General features: G+C 36.7%; 1 protein-coding gene across 2 annotated transcripts in view; it reads right to left on the minus strand.

The window, feature by feature from the left end:
* The window catches only part of PARD3B (par-3 family cell polarity regulator beta), a 1,130,274-nt gene that overhangs the window by 480,916 nt on the left and 629,798 nt on the right, over window positions 1-19,560 (minus strand). For both annotated transcript variants that reach the window (XM_065930754.1, XM_065930753.1), the window contains exons 6-10: window positions 16,209-16,295; window positions 10,352-10,477; window positions 7,797-8,152; window positions 4,999-5,138; window positions 3,767-3,895 (exon numbers count right to left, since the gene is read on the minus strand). In XM_065930754.1, the coding sequence (XP_065786826.1) occupies window positions 3,767-3,895; window positions 4,999-5,138; window positions 7,797-8,152; window positions 10,352-10,477; window positions 16,209-16,295 (838 nt within the window). The remainder of the gene's footprint in view (window positions 1-3,766; window positions 3,896-4,998; window positions 5,139-7,796; window positions 8,153-10,351; window positions 10,478-16,208; window positions 16,296-19,560) is intronic.

Consider the following 19,560-nt stretch of genomic DNA (forward strand, 5'->3'; position numbering starts at 1 on the left):
AATGATGAGAAAAGAGAATTTATTTTCATTCATAATCTCATAGTTGCACAATTAATTTAATATGCTCCCTGGTGGGCTTGGGCTAAAATGGCATTTTCTGGAATAGAAATCTAATTTCACTAAATTATATTAAATAAGAGTGAAAGAATATGCACAGGCTGCCTGGCTTGTAAATTTGGTTGGTTATACAAGTTTTGTCTGTAATTCAGTGTTTTGTACCAGAGTACGTTTTAAAATAATGAAAAAGAAAACAATGTTCAAAGCAGTTGTTAGTCCCAGGTAAGCCTGCCCAAATCTATTTACCCCATTATACCTATATAGTATTGTGTTTACAATACTACAGAAGTGGTAATGTACCTGAAGCAATAAGCATAGCTAACACACTGAGTATTGTGTGTATCTTTCAGCCCCCTTTAGTCCAAAAATTCTATTATTCCATTTGCTAACTTCTAGATGTAACTGTGTTTGACTAAAAATGTATTCAGAGTTCCAAACTGGACTAAGATCAGCGTCCTTTTCCCCCTTATTGGCACAGGGAGAATGGGGGTTTGGGGGGGTGGGGAGAGCTTCTAGGAAGAAGGAATTAGTGCTTTTGGGAATTCTGATAGACATATGGAAAAGGGGTGTAAAGAACTGTTCAGTTGGGAATGAGGGACTCATTAGGGCTTGAGTTTCTAGTTGGAATTCTGCTGTTGGGTTCTTCTTCATGCCTATGGGCTGTCTGGGATATTTCTCTTTATATTCAGGATTTTACTCCTCCCAGGACTGTAGCTCATCAGAATACAGAGTCAAAAGTTCCTTCCTTGTTCTCCTATCCCTGAAACAAGTATATAGTCCTACTGAGGTTTTTTTGTTTGTTTGTTTTGTTTTGAGCTTTTATCACCAGCAACCAAGACTTGAACAAGAAGTATAAGGGCTTCCTGCTACATATCCATGCTGCCTCCTTTGGCCTGCATGCGTGCTCAGTCATGTCCGACTCTTTGTGACCCTGTGGACTGGGGTCTGCCAGGTTCCTCTGTCCATGAGATTTTCCAGGCAAGAATACTGGAATGCATTGCCATTTACTCCTCCAGCAGATATTCCTGATCCAGGGATCGAACCCAAGTCTCCTGTATTGCAGGCAGATTCTTTACCACTTGAGCTATCAGGGAAGCCCCTTTTTATACTGTTCCCTTTCACTTTGACCCTTGTAGAAAAAAGATCAAGGTCTTTGGATAAATAAAAGATGGAAGAAAAGAATCTATCTGGATTTAGTTAAAAAAAATCTAGACTTCAAATTTTGACAGCATATCTCTTTAGGAAGAGTAAGGTGCTTCAGGGAGGAGAAGAGGCAGAAACTCAGGATTCTGCCTTCCAAAGTGGCTGGGTCAACTAGCAGAAAGGAGATGGTAAGTTCATCTACCCTTCCCTATTTTATCATGGATCTTCTCAAAGCATACAACAGGATACAAGGAAAAACAGGTAAGATGATGAGAAAGAGAAGGAAGATCAGAAAGAAATTCCATGGTACAGGAACATAGAAAGAAGAGGTGCCTTTGGCCAGTACTCAGGAGGGTTAATAATATGAGCAGTGATTCAGGAAGGTTGTCTATTCAAACTTGTATTTAAACATGATTGCAGCCGTGAAATTAAAAGACACTTACTCCTTGGAAGGAAAGTTATGACCAACCTAGACAGTATATTAGAAAGCAGAGACATTACTTTGCCAACAAAGGTCCGTCTAGTTAAGGCTATGGTTTTTCCAGTGGTCATGTATGGATGTGAGAGTTGGACTGTGAAGAAAGCTGAGCGCCGAAAACTTGATGATTTTGAACTGTGGTGTTGGAGAAGACTCTTGAGAGTCCCTTGGACTGCAAGAAGATCCAACCAGTCCATCCTAAAAGAGATCAGTCCTGGGTGTTCATTGGAAGGACTGATGCTGAAGCTGAACCTTCAATATTTTGGCCACCTCATGTGAAGAGTTGACTCATTGGAAAAGACCCTGACACTGAGAGGGATTGAGGGCAGGAGGAGAAGGGGACGACAGAGGATGAGATGGCTGGATGGCATCACCGACTTGATGGACATGAGTTTGAGTAAACTCTGGGAGTTGGTGATGGACAGGGAGGCCTGGAGTGCTGCAGTTCATGGGGTCGCAAAGAGTCGGACACGACTGAGCCATTGGACTGAACTGACTGAACTGAACAGAATATTAGATCCAGAGAAGCTGTCTTAGAGATTGTCTAGTCTTATCATCTTACCAGTGTGACAACTGTTTCTAGAGCATCTTTGACAGATGGTGAGGCAGGTTCTGTTTCAGTATGCTTAATAATCTATTTCCTTCTTGGACAGTTCCAACAGCTAGAAAGTGCTTGTAACATTATCACTTCCAACCATTTATTTTGGAACAGGCTCACATAGGGCAGGAAATTAGTCTTATTTTTTTTTATCCCCCGAACCTCCAAATGAGTGTACAATGCATGCTCAGCAACTTGTTTGTTGGATTAATAGGTAACTAAATTAATGGACATAAGTTATCTGAAGCAACAGGTTAAAATTTACTTTCTAATCTGTATAATAATTCTTTATATATGTGATAGCAATTATCAGTACTAAAATTTTTTTTCAAGTTAACTACACTCAATTTTGTCAACTAACACTCACTGTTTTGATGATCTAATTCAAGGAAAACCTATCATATTACCCATATGTGCCTTTGCCATTTCTTATATAGATTCAAAGAAAGTAAAAATTAAAGAATAATTAAAACTCCTTTTTCTCATATCTATTCTTCTTTATTATTAGTCATAAAAATCCTCTGAATTTTCTAAATCATTCTTAAATATTTCAACAATAAATATTATGTATCAATAGTAAAAAAATGAGGAAATGAAAATCTGGCATAATGCACTGACAATCTGGGTGTATCTCCTTCCAGATATTTTATAAAGATTCTTAACGTTATTGTCATAGTGCATATATCACTTCATGCCCAACTTTTTACTTAATAATATATCCTGCACATTCTCTCATATTCTTATTAATTCTTCACAGAGATGATTTAAGTACTTATTATATTTCATTGGAAAGCGATCCAGTTATTTATTTAACCAATACCTCTTGGTTGTACTGTGCTCAATATATCATTGCAATAAATAGGACTGGAGAAAAAAAATCAATGTAGAAGAATTTTTCCCACATCTTCGATGATTAGTTTAGGACAAATTACTAAAATTGTAGTTACTAGGTCAAAGGATACACGTTTTTAATAGGACATGAAGTTCTCTGTCTTGAGATGTCTTTCCCAGGCTTCAAGATGAGGTTAATTCCCTTGTAAGGTATTACTGTAGCACTCTGCAACTTGCTTTCATAATCTCCATCACCATTTAAAATATTTGGTTATATTTTAATTTCCCTTTGGACTTTGAAAACTGCACTGAGGTAGGACCACAAACATTTCTGCTGATGGTGCTTTGCATGGGGCCTAGCCCATAGCATATACTCAATGTGCATTTTATTCAGTTGAATATTGTTAAATTGCTTCCTTGAGGGGTGTTTTTGTATTCATATACTTGAAGCACTGTTTGCATTTACCCATCTCACTGCATCATCATTCTAAAATAGTGATACTCCAAATGGGGCAAAACTCTCTCAGTGTGATTCACTCTTTTTTTTTTTTCCAACGAATTAAGGCTATGACTTAGAACTCATTTCTCGGCTATTATGAATTCAGTATGTGTATGATTGCTTTGCTGAGAACTCAGTATGACTGTGATCTGAACATTACCAGCTCTCGGGGTAGGAAAGTTCCCTCTTGGCGGGCTATCACCAGCGATGCAGTCTCTCCCTGCCTGGTGCTCCTCAGCATGGCCACGAGCTCTTCCTGAGTCCGTCCGGTGACATCTCTGCCATTGACCTGATGCAGACAAGCATATAAGCAGCCAAATTACAACACTGCCAGCCCTGTCCACCCTAGATGGTTTTTGAAAGCATGCAGCAAATGGGCTCTCATGATCAAGGAAATTCTGGGAAGCTGAAAACTGAGTATGCGAGTCCAAACCAATCATGTTTATGATACTAGCAATATGCCAACATTATTACTATGGTGCTGGACAGTCTCAGACATTCAGTAATTGGCATCGGCAGTTTTTCCCTAAGACATCACATTCTTAGGAAGGACAAATCAAACTGACAGATACCAGAGAATCATTCCTCAAGTAGGGAGGAAGCTGATTTCAAATGCTTAATTGGTACCATTCTCCGCTGAATACAAACAGGAGAAATGGATTTTTATCACATGGTCAATTCTTGCAGACATGAGTTTTTGTTATAATTCTACAGTGTTCTCCATGTTAGAAAGTTATAGTCACTAGGTTACCATACATTATTGGAGATTCTAATTTGGGGCTATGTTAATTATTTGAACCATTTTCTTTCATGATCTAGAACTATATACAAAGCTCTGGTGTTGCTTCCATGCCATGGGCAAGTTAAATGGAACCAGTCAGTTTCCATGAAGATGATTTCTTGAAAGGTAAATTAACAATATATGTAGACAAGAAAATAATACTATTAAACAAAAATAAGTGGGGGGGGGGGGGAAAGCCTCTTCCTTTGAGTATTCGAAATACTTCTCCATATGCATAGACTGACCTAACACAGACTGGTCCATTCTTAAAGAAGTTTAAAGAAACTGTTACAAATACTTGGGTGCAACTTTGCAATTCTTAGCCCTAACTGAATATATGATGAACTCATAGATATGACTCAAATCCCCCAGGGACTCTAAGAGGTGGAAGTAAGAAAGAGGAGATAGGAAAAACTTTTTAATATTTGATTCCATATCACTGCCCTTATTGAGGACCTACAAAGTTGGCTATTGATTAAGCAGTTTTCTAATTGAAGTCCTTATCTTGTCTACAAGTACACTTTTCAATATAACTAATTCAAAATTCCATAAATTTCATTTACTTAAACACCAAGAAATATTTTATTGAATATATTCATTCTAATTCTTACCTCCAAAATTCTGTCCCCTGATTGCAGGCGGCCATCTTTTATTGCTGCTCCCTTTGGTAAAATGTTTTTTACAAAAATGGGACCCGGACCATGTATGGAAGAATCTCTGGTAACCACAGTGAAACCAAGTCCTTCAGGCCCTAGTGTATAAGATCAAGAAAATGCATGATCATCTTCAGCTGGAGAAATATTATATTCAGTCTTATAGTTAAACTGGCCTAATTTAGAATAACATAGAAAAAGTAAAATACTGACATTCTATCAAATATTTTAAATATGTTTGAGTTTCTAGTTTTAAATACAGATTACAGTTCTTGACAGGTCATGATTATATCACCATGAATTTAGGGCCAATGTAGATGTGTAACACTTTCTTTTATTAAGGTCTTAACAAAAAATGCCACATGTTATCCATACACCTGGGAGGCTGACTTCTTAATAAATCATAACCTGACTTCACACTTTCCTGAGAAGCAAGAGGCCATCTGACATGCTGGCTTTCAATCAACTAGCCAGCCCATGGCTCACTCTCCACCTGCATCTCCACTCCTGTGTACTTCATCACATCGCCACATCATTGGTTCCTGCTACTCCCATCCTGTTCTCTTACATCGCCAATCTCTTTTGACTTTTGCCTTTTTTACTCCGTGTCAAGGCCATGCTTAGATTTTTCTTTACCCTAAAGAATCCTTACTTCAGTCCTACTGTTTCTTCACTCTTCCATTACCAAAGACCTATCTGTGACCATATCAGTCGTTTTTCCTCTCCTGATCTTTCCCCTTCTCTAGCTTTGACACTTCTCACCAACCATTTTATTGAAATTAACTCCCTTCTTGGTTTTCATGTCTCTATACTTTCTATTTTTCTACATCTCTGATCACAACATGTCTGTCACTCTTTCTGTTACCCACTGATGTCCTATGTACACACAGATGTTCCCTAAGGATCTGGAACAACTTGTCCTCTAGACTCTGCCTCGTCTGGCTCCCGTCTCCAACCACCATCTCTCTACAGATGACACTGACAAAACTTTGTTTCACTCTAACCTCTCTGGTGTCAGTTTCCAGGCTGTCACCATGAACATGCTGTCACCAGCACTTTAAACTTCACTGCAAACTTCCTTCTCCATCCCAGATCCTGGCCTTTTACACTTAAAATTCTAATTTCTTGAAATGGCATCCCCATCGTGCAAGCCATCTTGGCTGAAAACCAACAATAACTGTAATTCCTTTCTCTTTCCATCTACACCCACTCAGTGATTTAGGCATAAATATTACACTGGGCACCCTTTACTGATCCCTTGTTATCTGCTCTCTTCTTTAGTATATCTTTTGCTGTCAGGTTAATCTTCTTAAAACACAGCTCTGGGATGTAATATCCTTTATTTTTGCATCCAAAGCTTTCTGATGGATTTTTAAGGTCACGTTCCGTGTCTAATTTATCTATCCTCAAAGCACTCAACCCCATGCCTTATACATAACTGCATAATTTGTATGAAAAGTACAAGTGATGCATTTATATAAAAAGCCTAATTGTGCATCCTAGTCAATACATTTTCTTCCCAGTATAAAATTCTTATAGGAGGACAAAATTTTGACTAGAGGATCTTTCAGAAAAATCTCTATATCCTGATTAAAGGCATATGTTGCATGCTTTAAATATATGTTAAGATGTATTCTAAAACTACCTTGGGATCATTATATTTTCTATTAATTCCAACAGGAATCCATAAAATATCGGTTTCTTTTGAACAAAGTCCTGAAAATCCCAGTGGATTGCAGAAGGTTCAGTGGGTGAAGGGACTATAGAAGGAGTCACAAAATAAAAGCACAGAAATACATAAATGTGTATGTATGTATGTATGTATAATACTGTATAAACATGTATGAACACACATGATCTAGTCATTGATCTGGGCTTAAAATGGATAAAAAAGTTTTTAAAAGATGACGAAATAAAAGGTTATATATGCTTTGGAAATTAAGAATATTTGAAACATTATTTGCATTGTTGAATTGGTGAAATCACTAATCATCCTGTATTTGCTGAGGAATATTTTTTGCTGGTAAAAAACTATCTTAGAGAACCAGAAACAATATGCTGGCTTTTCAGACTTGGACTAAAAGATTCTTCAAAAATCACTGAGTGAATGAAAGTCGCTGAATCGTGTCTGACTCTTTGTGACCCCATGGACTCTATAGTCCATGGAATTCTCCAGGACAGAATACTGGAGTGGATAGTCTTCCCCTTCTCCAGGGAATCTTCCTAATCCAGGGATCAAACCCAGGTCTCCCGCATTGCAGGCGGATTCTTTACCAGCTGATCCACCAGGGAAGCCCAAGAAGAGTGGAGTGGGCAGACTATCCCTTTTCTGGTGGATCTTTCTGACCCAGGAATTGAACCAGGGACTCCTGCCTCACAGCTAGATTCTTTACCAACTGAGCTATCAGGGAAGCCTAATCTCACTCAAAACAGAGACTGAATTTCCGCGCCTATTTAGTCTAAGTTGTGATACAGTATCAATCTGCTCCTATCAATTTTGTAATGGTTTTATTTCCCAGCATGTCTTTATCATTTTCTTATTTCAAATAATCTACACTCTCGAGAAAAACGGAAAAGAAAGAATAAGGAAGTACTACAATTTCAAGAAATTTAAGTTACCTCAGTATACACTTCAATCTATTCTTTGATTCAATTAAATGAAAGGAGAATTAACAAAATTAGCTTTAATGTATTTCTCTTAACCAATTTTACATGTTACAATAATAGAATGATATTAAGCATAATTTAATAATTACCTTTCTTTAGGTCAATCTTAATTTTCTTTGCATTCTTCTTGCTGCCAAAGCCCATGAGCGGGGAGAGTGAGGGAGAGGATGGTTTTCTGCCCAGTCTTGGTACTCGGGGGCTCTTGCTCTGCTGCAGAGAAGATGCATCTTCTTCAGGACTGCTTGTTCCTGTGAGATTTATTGTCTTTATTCCTGATTTTCCAAGGACAGAAGGTGGCTCCTTTGTTCTCAACACGCGATCATTGTTGCCAAAAATGTTAAGAGGTCCAATGACTGATTTTTCATACTGTTCCCGGTTCTGAGGTGGAAGCACGCGGAGGAGCACACTTGGAGATTTCATTGCCTGACGGAAGAGGTCTTGAGCCCTTGAAAGACAGTGAATGTATAGTGATCCTATGTTCCAGCATGCTGTCTGAAGCACCCAGAGTCACAGCTATGGGAACAGCCCAGGAGCGGACGCACAGGAGGTGCTCTCACTGTTCCTACCAATATGAGTTTGCTAACAAGGTGCCAGTTACCACGTAGGGCCTGCTCATGAGGCACCACTGCCCTGGGCTGTGTGTGCGTTATCAGCGTGCGTGATGCGCTCATTCAATTCTCTTAACAACGATGTTAGGTAGGTATACTTAGGTCTTATTTTGCAAAATGAAGAAACTGAGGCTCAGAGAGATTAACTTGTCTAACGACTCACAGCTTTTAAGCAATTCTATATCTGAAATTCTATCCAGAAGTGTTTACTAAACTCAACATAAAAGGAAGCTCTAAAAAAAAAAAAAAAAAAGGAAGCTCTAATTTTAAATGGAAAGAAAAAAAAATCTCTGATGGTGGTCATCAGATGACCATTTGGTTTCCTTTTAGGACTGTATTCTGAAGGACAGGTCTTTTCTAATATGGATTGTGTTCAAGAAGCTCAATTTTGACACAGACGGTTCTCCATGGTGACAATTGGTAGGTATGTTGGTTGTGCCAAATATCACAGTGAACTGTCAACCCAAAATGCATATTCTCTGTTATTTATTTCACTAAAGAGTATCTGCATTTTTTGCTTTTTTTTGTTTTAGCACTTTGTGCTTTTCTTCAAATTTCCTACTACTTTTTCTTTCTTTCTTCCTATGCCTCCTTATACCTTATGACCAGGTAAAACAACAATCTTTCCCAGCTTTCTTATCAATGAGATGAAGGGCAATAGGGAATCTGGCTCAGTTGGGAGGCAGGAACTTTTTTGTTCCATTTCTCTTTCCTATTTCTTGAAACTCAGAAGTGATGGAGGGAACTCAAGCAATTACCTTGTGACCATGAGATAGCTTAAAGATAGCAGCCATATAAGAAGGATGACCAAGTGAAAGATGGAAGATGCCTAACTCACTGGTGATGGTGAGCCTTCCAAACCAAGTCTAGACTGCCACCTCCACACTTATTTGTCCTTAAAAAAGGTAAATTTTGTTTAAGATACCTTAGTTCAGGTCTTTGTTACTAGCAGCCACACCAAATAAAAATTAATCACAATTCCAACTGCTATCTAAGCTCCTCCTCACCTTATTAATGAAGAGCTTACACTGCTAGTAGAGAAGGGAGAAGTCTTCATATAGACAGCCCAACTCCTCTAGTAGATTCTTGACTAGGATTCAATTCCTACTTTGTATTGAAATTTTATAAGCCTTGATTTCCACCTCAGTAATACAGGGAGTAATGTCTGCCTTGCATTACTATTAAGTCTTGGTAAAAAGCACAGTGATATATTAAGAAAATATCATTATTTATAATAATTATAATTTTGCCTATTATTCATTATTTTCAGAAATAGTCTCTAGAGGCTTCATTTTTTTCCTACACTGAAGCAGCTAGAGCCCACTGCCACTCCAGGCACAACTACTCACCCTTTCTACCCAACACAATATTGGCAACTAATGGTCACAGAGAAGATTGAGTTGTTTTTGTTTGAAACAATAGAGTTCGAGGGTGATTACTAAAGGGTATTAGTAATTAGTCCCTTATTCCATTGCAATGCCAATATACATTTTAAAAAGCATAGGTACACTGCTGCATAGTCTATTTCTTAGGTATAAAGACCTATTCCTTTAACATTTCACATGAAGAGAAATAATTTCTTAAGGGAGAGTATTTTACATTTTTTTTCCATTTTTTTCTATTATTCAGTGAGTCCTCATAGACATCTCTCACAGATATTTAGTTTAAGGAAGACTGCTGACACCAAGTAAGTTAATTAATAAGCTGAACTAACGGCCTGTGAAAAGAGTCATTAAATACCAGTCTAACTGACCCGTATCCCAAGAAAAACAAACCCGTCTGTCGATGTCACAGAAAGACAGCCAGGCAGGAGGCTTCCTTCGTTCTATACTTGGTCCTTCTCCGGGCTGTCACGGACTTGTGCAGGCCACCCCTGAGTATGCTCAAACACAGGATGTATTTGAAAATGGATGTTCCGGAGTCAAAGGGAACTAACCAGAAATTATACCTACAGTTTTGATCATAATGAGTACAGTAATGATTATGATAAGCATTTTAGGAATCAATAAAGTAAAAAGAAAGAAAAAAGTGCTTACTGAGCAAAGGTTTTGTCTACGAGGTCCACGTTGTTGATTTTTACAATACATTCATTTTCATGAAACAGTCCCTCCCGTTTGGACCTGCTGTTTTCCTCAATGCCACGAATGAAGAGTCCTAGAATCCTGGATGCAACATTTAGATTGAAGAGAATGACTGAATAATAGTATGCAAGTTGTTTCTCCACTTGCAACTATTCAGAAATAAGTACTAACTCCTCCTTATGAAAGAAATTATGCTTTACATCCAGGCAACTGTTTGTTATTTAAAATCTTTAGTAAAACACAAAATAAAATCAGAAAAACACACATACCCTTACAACTCAATAAAAGAAGATACTACCCCCCCCAAGACAAATCTACATAAACACCAACCCAGAGCACGCTGATCAATAGCTCCATTCCTCATGCTTTTAGTAAACTTAGAAAAGGCTAGTGTTGCTTAGTAGAGTTGAAGACACACGGGATTTGTGGTTTGGAGAGGGCATCACAGAAGGGCTGACCGTAATAAGTAAGTTTGAGTTGGTGTCAAGGGAGCACTTGACATTTGATAACAGGAGAGGATTAGGTTTCACAATAGTCTTTTTGCAATCTTCCTACCTCTTTTAATAATATGCATTTTAAGAAGAAAACATTTAGCACAGACCACATTACTTAATTTAGAAAGAAGTATGGTCCCATATGTTCGAGTCACTGAATAAAGTGTTGTGTTGAGTGTTCTCTATGCACTTTGGATGGAGGGATATGAAACAGGGCTATAAGACCAGGAAGACAGCTCAGTACAGGCTTGGAGTACAGGGGAAATTAAAAAAAAAACAACCATAAAACCCGGAGCTATCAATAGGCCGAGTCTTCATCGAAGAATTTGGGAAGAAAGTAGGATATAAACTGGGTTAGGAGAATGAATGGGATTTGGCTAGGAGGAGACAGAACACATGGAGACAGGGGTGACCGGGTGTCTGTGTAAGTGGAGCGGGGAGGGAGCTCACGCTGGATGGGGAGATCAGTGCCACGTGCAGGGGCCTTGAAGGCTAGCTGATAGACTTATCTGATCAGGCTGGAGTAGTCCTCACTTCCGAGACAGTGGCCAGATGAAAGCAGGGGTTTGGAGAGTGTTGTCTAAAATTTCAACCAGGAAGAATCTGCATTCAGAGAGGATACCCCAAGCCTACTGGTGCTTTGCAGCTGTGGCTTAAATTAGGAGGAAGGAGAAGGGAGTTGGAGAAAAAGAACAGGAGAAAAGAAAACTACAGAAATAAGAAGAAAGAATTTTGTGTGTATATGTGTGTACCTGGATGCATCTATTACATACTGGAAGTATTTGAACTGAAAACTAAAAGAAACAAAACTTGTGTATATTTTAGCCATTTCTCCCGTGAGGGATTTCCCTGTTCCTTGTGGCATGTAAGGGTCCCAGGTTTCTCAGGATAAGACAGACAGATACATCTTCCATGAGGAGTCTGCTAGATGTAGAAAAACCTCAGCCTCCTTTTCCCTCATCCTCTTGTTTTCCTACTTTGTCATACTCTTCCATACAGGTGTCTTACAAGCTATTACGTATTCCCTTTGCATTAAGTCAAATCTAAATAAAACATGAGCACATTTCATGAGTGAATAGTCAGGTCTGCCATGGAGAAAGAGGAGTCTTTAATGAAAATGGAGGAGGAAACCATCTTCCTGTTTGGAGCTGCCATAGGGTGGGGACTCTGCCTCTAGGAATTCAGTTCATCTGATGAGCCCACGTCATCTCAAGAAGGTCAGAGGAGAGGCAAATGCAGGGCTATTTAGATTTCTACTGCAAAACAGTTCAATGAACAGTAGGCTGCTACATGGGAGAGCAAATGGTCACGCCACCTACTGAGGGAAGGCTCTAGGTCACAAGCCAAGTGTGCATTGACGCTTCATTTCCAAATTCTAGTAGGTTAGTGAACTGGTCATATTCTGTGTGGAGGAGAATAGGGGACAACACTACTGTGTGATAAAGAATCTGAGATTTAAATTAATATTTGTAAGGTACATTAGTACCCAGCTTAATCTTGTAACATAATATTAAGAATTGAACTATTTGATATGTTGAAAAAAAAAAGGAAAGAAAGAAATAGAACAAAATAGTATCTTTCTCCTAAATTAAACAACTCTCTAATAGTTCACATTCTGGATTTTTGTTATGGTGGATTCACAATAACACGATCCATTAGGAGGCTCACATGTGGTTATAAACTAGTTTATGTAAGCGATATTTTTTTAACAAGCATTCAAGTCTTCCTTTAATTTAATTCAGTACATCATCAGTCATGTAATGTTGCTCCCTAGGATTTAATTTCACATTTTGGGAGATGAATTAATTCTTTCAGGCCACTGGGTTGCAATTTAGCTGGCATATTACAGCTGGAGTATGCTATGTGAACCTCACTCATCTAAATAACCTAACTTTCCATGAAAAATTTATTGACAGAATAAGCCCAACTGTAAAACCCATGTGTCAGAGGTAATTTTGGTAAAATGTAAAACTGACTGATTTTATTAGTTTGGTCCCTGGCAACGAACCACTCCTGCCTTCTTTACTTGATGGAAGGGGTGGATTCCCTCCAGTTTGATTTCATGCAGACCAGTATGAGAAGGCTCAGAAAAGAGGCTCTCTTTTTCCTCTTTGTCCCTGATGGATGGGCTGCGGGGAGCTAGCTCCTTTGGGACCAAGACTCTTTGAGACTTCAAAATTAACACTTGTGGAAGCATAACAGGCTGAAATAAACAAAATAATTTGCATGAAGGAGCACTGATAAAGAAGGCTGAAGTCCATAGCCCAGCAGAATGAGAGGAGTAACAATTGCTTCTTGCCCTTCTAATAATCATGTAAGCAAACCTAATCTCGGCATACCTCCTTTCTCCCCACAGTATCATACTGCCTTGGTTGTTCACCAGCTTAAACTTTTTACTTGAGCATATCCTCTCCTCATATTATATGTCCCTCTTCATCCATTTCTTCCTTCTTCTGTTTCATATTTAGCTGTTTTTACTGTGAAGCAGGTATGCTATGCTATCTTTATTTACTGACAGACAATTAGATTTCAAGCTTTTAATTCTAAAATAAAACTATATATATATATATATATATTTCTTTTTTTAATGAAATCAAGTTGCTTTTTACTTGCAGGGACTCTAGGTGTTTTTTCTTTTGCAATTTTTGTTTTTATTGCGCAAGCCAGTTTTTCTCCATTTAAGCAGCATTCTGTATCCCAATGAATCCAACGAGGCCTTGCCTAGTATAGCAGTCAGTGTGTTATACTCAGAGTGTTCTAAGTTTGATTAGAGATCTTATTCTACAACAGGTGTGGCTCTATTTTTGTAAAAGAAAAAAAATAAAAAAGAAATTAAAGGCAAAGCCAATTACGGTAGTCTTAGTAAATAATTAAATGTAAATTCTAATTTAAAATAATGACACAAACCAATAAATGGAAGGAAATGAAGAACTAAGTTACCACTATGACCTTAACTCCCCCCACCCTCTGTGCTCGCAAAGGGTGACCATATGGTATGATGAAGTCAGACACTTGTCCGACACGCTCTATGTGCAGTTGCTTCTAGACACATGGGTTGAGTTAAGTGTGCTGTTTCAGCCTGTACTCATTACTTCTTAACTTTTATTGGCTCATGTCTCCACTTCCATATTATTTTTTTATGTTTTTTAATTAAATTTCCTTTCTGTAATACTAGTGGATAGCAAAAAAAAAAAAAAAAAATTATACAATCATTTCACAAAGTTACTGAAAAGTTGACCATGAACTTATAGAAGTTCATTTCTGAACCTGGCTTTTCTGTTTTAGACAAAACAGTAATAATCCTAATAATTTACACATTCATGGGTTGTGTGTTTTACAAGGAGTGTTCATATTTTTAATGCCATTTAATCCCCACAATCTTGATGTGAAGTAGGTATTCACAAGAGGCGAGTTTAGGGGACTTGCTCAAGGTTATACAAAAGAGAATACTGAGATCCAAATCCAATTGTTTCAAGTCCAAGTCCAATATTCTTCTTCCTGTTCCACAAGGCCTATGCTAGAAATCAGAACCAGGAAGGAGCAGGGAGCAAATCAATACCCTGTAGTGTGTTTTCCTCATTTGAAGTGAGAGAAGGTGATTTCTAGTCTAGAGGGTCAACTTGTTTTCCGAATGACTGAAATTGAAGTAGGGTGACTGTCATGTTGTATATTTCTTCATGGTTTGAAAATTGGGATGATCTTGTGTTCTATTCCAGCTTCATTAAGCTAAAGGGCCTAGTAATTTAGCCACACTGGTATTTCACAAAGCTCTATCAGTACACTTCTGCCAAAAGCCATTAGAATTTCTTGTGACAACTGGGTAAATACTTGCTCTGTCTATCAAAAACAGCCTCAGCTTGTCCTGTGCCATAACCCATAACATTTATAAACACGCTTATTAACACATACAGGAAATGAGATAATAAGAGCCACTAGCTTTTCAGTTCATTTCTTTTTAGCGGACATTCATTCCATCAAGAGCTTGGCATCAGATGTTATTTGCTAAAAAAGGTGATGACTTTGCAATTACAGGTAGCAGATGGCTACCTGCTGAAAATGATGCCAACCAAAATATCATGACTAAATCTGCTCTTGCCACTATATGGCAGACCACATTCAATAAATATACAGAACCAGTAAATTAATACTATATAACCTTTGGGGAAAGTTTTGTTCTAGAGAGAACAATGGAGTGAGGACAAGTCAGGAGATTTGGATTTTGTATGACCTTGAGGAAAATCAACTGACTTCTCTGGTCTTTGATCACCTAAACTAAAATCAGGTACTTTGCCTTTTTAATGATACATTTAAGAAAATAAATTTAACAAAATAATTTAAAACATGTCAAACAGGGATAAACTGATTTTCTTTAAGTTTCTGACAGCCTTTGTCCATATCAATCTAGTCCTCAAGGTAGCCATCCTCTTGAAAAATATATAATATCTAATACTTGTTTCATAAGGCTGTTAAAATGGTACTAACATTAACTCTCAGGCACACATTTTAACTCCCATCAGTAAAACAAGCTTTACAATCAGTTAGTGAGGAGTGAGTGATAAGTAATTCAGTTGTGTTCGACTGTTTGCGACCCCATGGACTGTAGTCTGCCAGGCTCCTCTGTTCATGGAATTCTTCAGGCAAGAATACTGGAGTGGGTTGCCATTTCCTTCTCCATACATCCAGTTAAGTAGACATGAATTTCAAGAAATGGTGATACAATAATATTGCCATTTACTACATGAATTTATAAATTTGTCTTTAAAATTTCAAAAGGATGTGTCAAATTATTTTTGATTGATTACCTTATATTTTAGAACAAAATAAACAGAATAAAGACATTTTGCTACTTAGCTAAATCAGAATATATTGAATTTCTGATATATACTTAGAATATTAAACTATTTATTATTAGAGGTTCCATAAACATGAAGAAGATCAAGAAATATCAATCTGGAATTATTATATTTCTTTTAAGTGCATTTTTGAATACTAAAAAATTCAGTTGCTATATTTGTCTAACCACATGTTAAAGTCTTTCCATGATTCTGTTTATACGTGTTACTGATAAGAATACTTTAAGAAAGTACTTCTTACTTAGTTGTAAATACAGAAAACATGATGTCTTATCCATTGTATCCTAGAAGTAAGTGATATTATTTTGTTTCTAACAAATAAGTGGCCAATAGAAGTATGTGCTGAGGTATCCATCTAAATAACAGAGACATACACTTAATCCTCTTCTGAAAAATGTTTGGGAAAATGAGCTCAAGTTACGTTTTTCATTAGCATGAGCTTCTGATATAAGGAAAACGTCTTACCTTCCACTCAGAGATGAAAAGAAAGGCACTACATGTATTCCCAAGGGACCTCCTTCCCCGGAAATCTCCACTGTTCTTGTCATATCACTGGGACAGAAAAAAGAAAAAGGGAGTACAAATGAGTCTTTGCTAAAACAAAAACAAAACAACAGATGTGGTATATTAAAAAGAAAACCAAAAAAACTTCAGATTTTAACAACTACTGTAAATTTAACAGCAGAGATGAAATCAAAGGAGTACATGATTTGCTGGAATGTTCAGAAACTCCAGGAAATAAAATGCTTAAAAGGCTATCTGATTTCTTATTTTTTCTCCTAGAAGAGGAACAAATGGAAATGACAACCTACAAAAATAACTTCCTACTTAACTTAATCTGCATAAATCAACATATTTAAAAAGATGTACGCAAAAATGAAATTTCTCCCTATTGAGACACACTTGAAAATTACTGTATAGAGGATAAAATACATGGAATCAAGCATATCTATGCCTAAATATAAAGTATGACTTTTCCTACAGTACAGAGGAAAAATGAAATAAAATATGTATTTATTAGAAAAAGCACAAAATTACATTTTAAACAACTGTGAAGCCACAGTTGGTAATACATATTGGCATGTTCAAAGCATTATAAATCAAAACTTGAACTAGCCTTTCAATAAGGCATCAGTTATATTCAATAGAACAATTCCAAATTTTCACCTCCTACTTTTTTTTTTTAGAGGTATAAAAAGAAGTTGCAAAGCCTGGACAAAATGTATTACAGAAAGAAATAGAAAGTCTGACCTACCTAACCTACTCCAGATTAAGGGAAGGATGAGCCAGAAACATTAATGGATAGTGTATATGACTGAAATATACAAGGCGCTGTGAGCTTTGGAGTAATAGAAAGTGGAACTAACAAGTGTTTATAAAGATGAAAAATAATAACCGTGAACAATTATTGGCTCCTTTAATCCCAGAGAGAGAAAATAAAATTGCCAGAGGAAAATGATAAAGTTGAAGCAAACATCCCCATTATGGAAATTGTAAGCAGATCTCTATTGTTTCCTATTTACATGAAAATGACCTGAAACTAGATGTCAAATTAAGAGCTACAGCTGCTACAAATACTTTTCTACTCCAAATTGAAAACGGGGAAATGTTGGCTCCTTGCTGGAAAGTTGAGAACAGCATTAAGAACGCAAAGTGCCTGATGAATTCACTCTGCATGAAGTACTCCCTAAATTATCAGCAATCTAAAATAAATACATTAAATATATTCTCATCAGTGGATTGGGTTTATTTTTAATGTGTTTTCATTGCAAACCTATTATCATTAAGAACTGCAAAAAAGAGCCTGTAAGCTTCCAACATTTATGGAATGTGATGGAATTTCAAAATTGATAATAAATTTCAAATGAGTTTTACTCAGATATTGCTGATATATTTAAAATTTGCTCAGTCAAGCAGGTTATGACAGAACCCTAGAATAAAAGTTAGAAAAAAATAAATCTTAGAGTGCTAGTATCATGGAATAAAATATATTCTTCCCCATACTTCCTGTGTGAGCATAGACACTATATGAATATATGCATAGGAAATACTATTGAATATACACATATAGGTATGCATTATAGGTCCTGAATATAAAATGTCTCATGGGAAGAGAAGGTTCTGTACCTTTCAATGGACCATAAAGAAATAACTTTGATATAATAACAGATTTATAGTGCATTTTGAGGTATGTGAGGAACACTAAACCCAAAGCATTCACATTCTAGTGTTACTATAGTGTTGCAAAAACTTTTAAAAACAGACTAAAACTATGTTTAACTACTGAAACTTTATTATCTCTACCCTTTATAATATATTTTTATAGTTTTGTACTTAGAGCATAATACAAATCTTTCTTAATAAATGCATTAAATATATACATGCTGATAGATAGCATTCATATGTTTTATACAGAGGGTTTTGGAATATAAATGTTTAGTCTAGACAATAAGATTTCAGCTTAAAAAAATTAGGATGGCTTTATGGATTCTTTTTTTCTAGTTTGCAAGTATTTCTTTATCCCACTCATAACGTCTCCTGTAAGATATAATAAATCCTATGTATCATACTGATACCTACTCTTTAGTAATCATCAATCTTGTATTTTTACATTCACTTAAAAGAAAATCCTATAATTTGTTAAAGTTATCAATCTTATTTCAAAACACTAAAACTTTTTGGGGGGATGCAGTATTAAGGTTCATTACAACTTCGTAAGATTCTCTTTTTCAGTATTTCAGAATAAACACTTATACTCTCTTTATATGTGACAGTCACAATTATTTTGGCTGGCATAATATTTGACGTATGTCAAACTACTATCACAAAAATATTACTATCCAAAAAAAAGGAGCACAAAAGACTTTCAATTTTGTTTATTGTAATATGTAGGTACTTAGAGAATTAATCTATTAGTGCTATAAACAAGCATTACAAGTTTTACAGACTATGTTTTACCAGTCTTCATAAATTGCTATCCACTATTTGTTTCAAGATGGTAAGGAAAGCCATTTGAAAAAGGAAATATCATAGACAAGTCTATGTTTTAAATTTATTTTAAAAGGGGAAAAATGAAACCACTCAGTGTTATTTATACCCAGTGGTATTCCGTGGAAATCTCTGTATAAAGACCCTCATGGAAGATTAAATAAAGCAAGGAGTGCTAGACACAGTTACCTGAATACACGTCTCATAAAATGAGATTTTACTAAGATTGAAAATATAAAAGTTATTTGTTAAAGCAGAATAGAGTTCAAGGACCACTGAGGAGAGTACATACACGTTTACTTATGTTTTGGAGGCAGACTGAAAATGGAAAATGTAGAGAATGGGTGAGTAGTGGAAAGGAAAAAGGGATTGGCAGGACTAATGAGAAAGAGACAAAAAATGAACTCTAGGGCAAAGGAAAAAAATATTTCAGTTACAAAAAGAAAAGTTGGAAACTTTCACTAAACTCAAAATAGCTAACTCTATACAACTCTCTAAGATCTACCAACACAAATACAGATAGTCATCAAGCATTAGGTTGAATAGTGTTAAGCAAGTTACATGTTCTAAGGTCTGACTGACAAAATTGATTTGAATAGTTACTGGAACCAGTGGCTACCTAGGGCTTCCCTGATAGCTCAGTTGGTAAAGAATCCACCTGCAATGCGGGAGACCTGGGTTCGATCCCTGGGTTGGGAATATCCCTTGGTGAAGGGAAAGGCTACCCACTCCAGTATTCTGGCCTGGAGAATTCCATGGACAGTCCATGGGGCCACAAATAGTCGGACAGGACTGAGCGACTTTCACTTTCACTTTCATGATTGAAAGT

Source organism: Muntiacus reevesi, chromosome 3 (genome assembly GCF_963930625.1).
Source record: "Muntiacus reevesi chromosome 3, mMunRee1.1, whole genome shotgun sequence".
In the NCBI taxonomy this organism is placed as follows: Eukaryota; Metazoa; Chordata; class Mammalia; order Artiodactyla; family Cervidae; genus Muntiacus; species Muntiacus reevesi.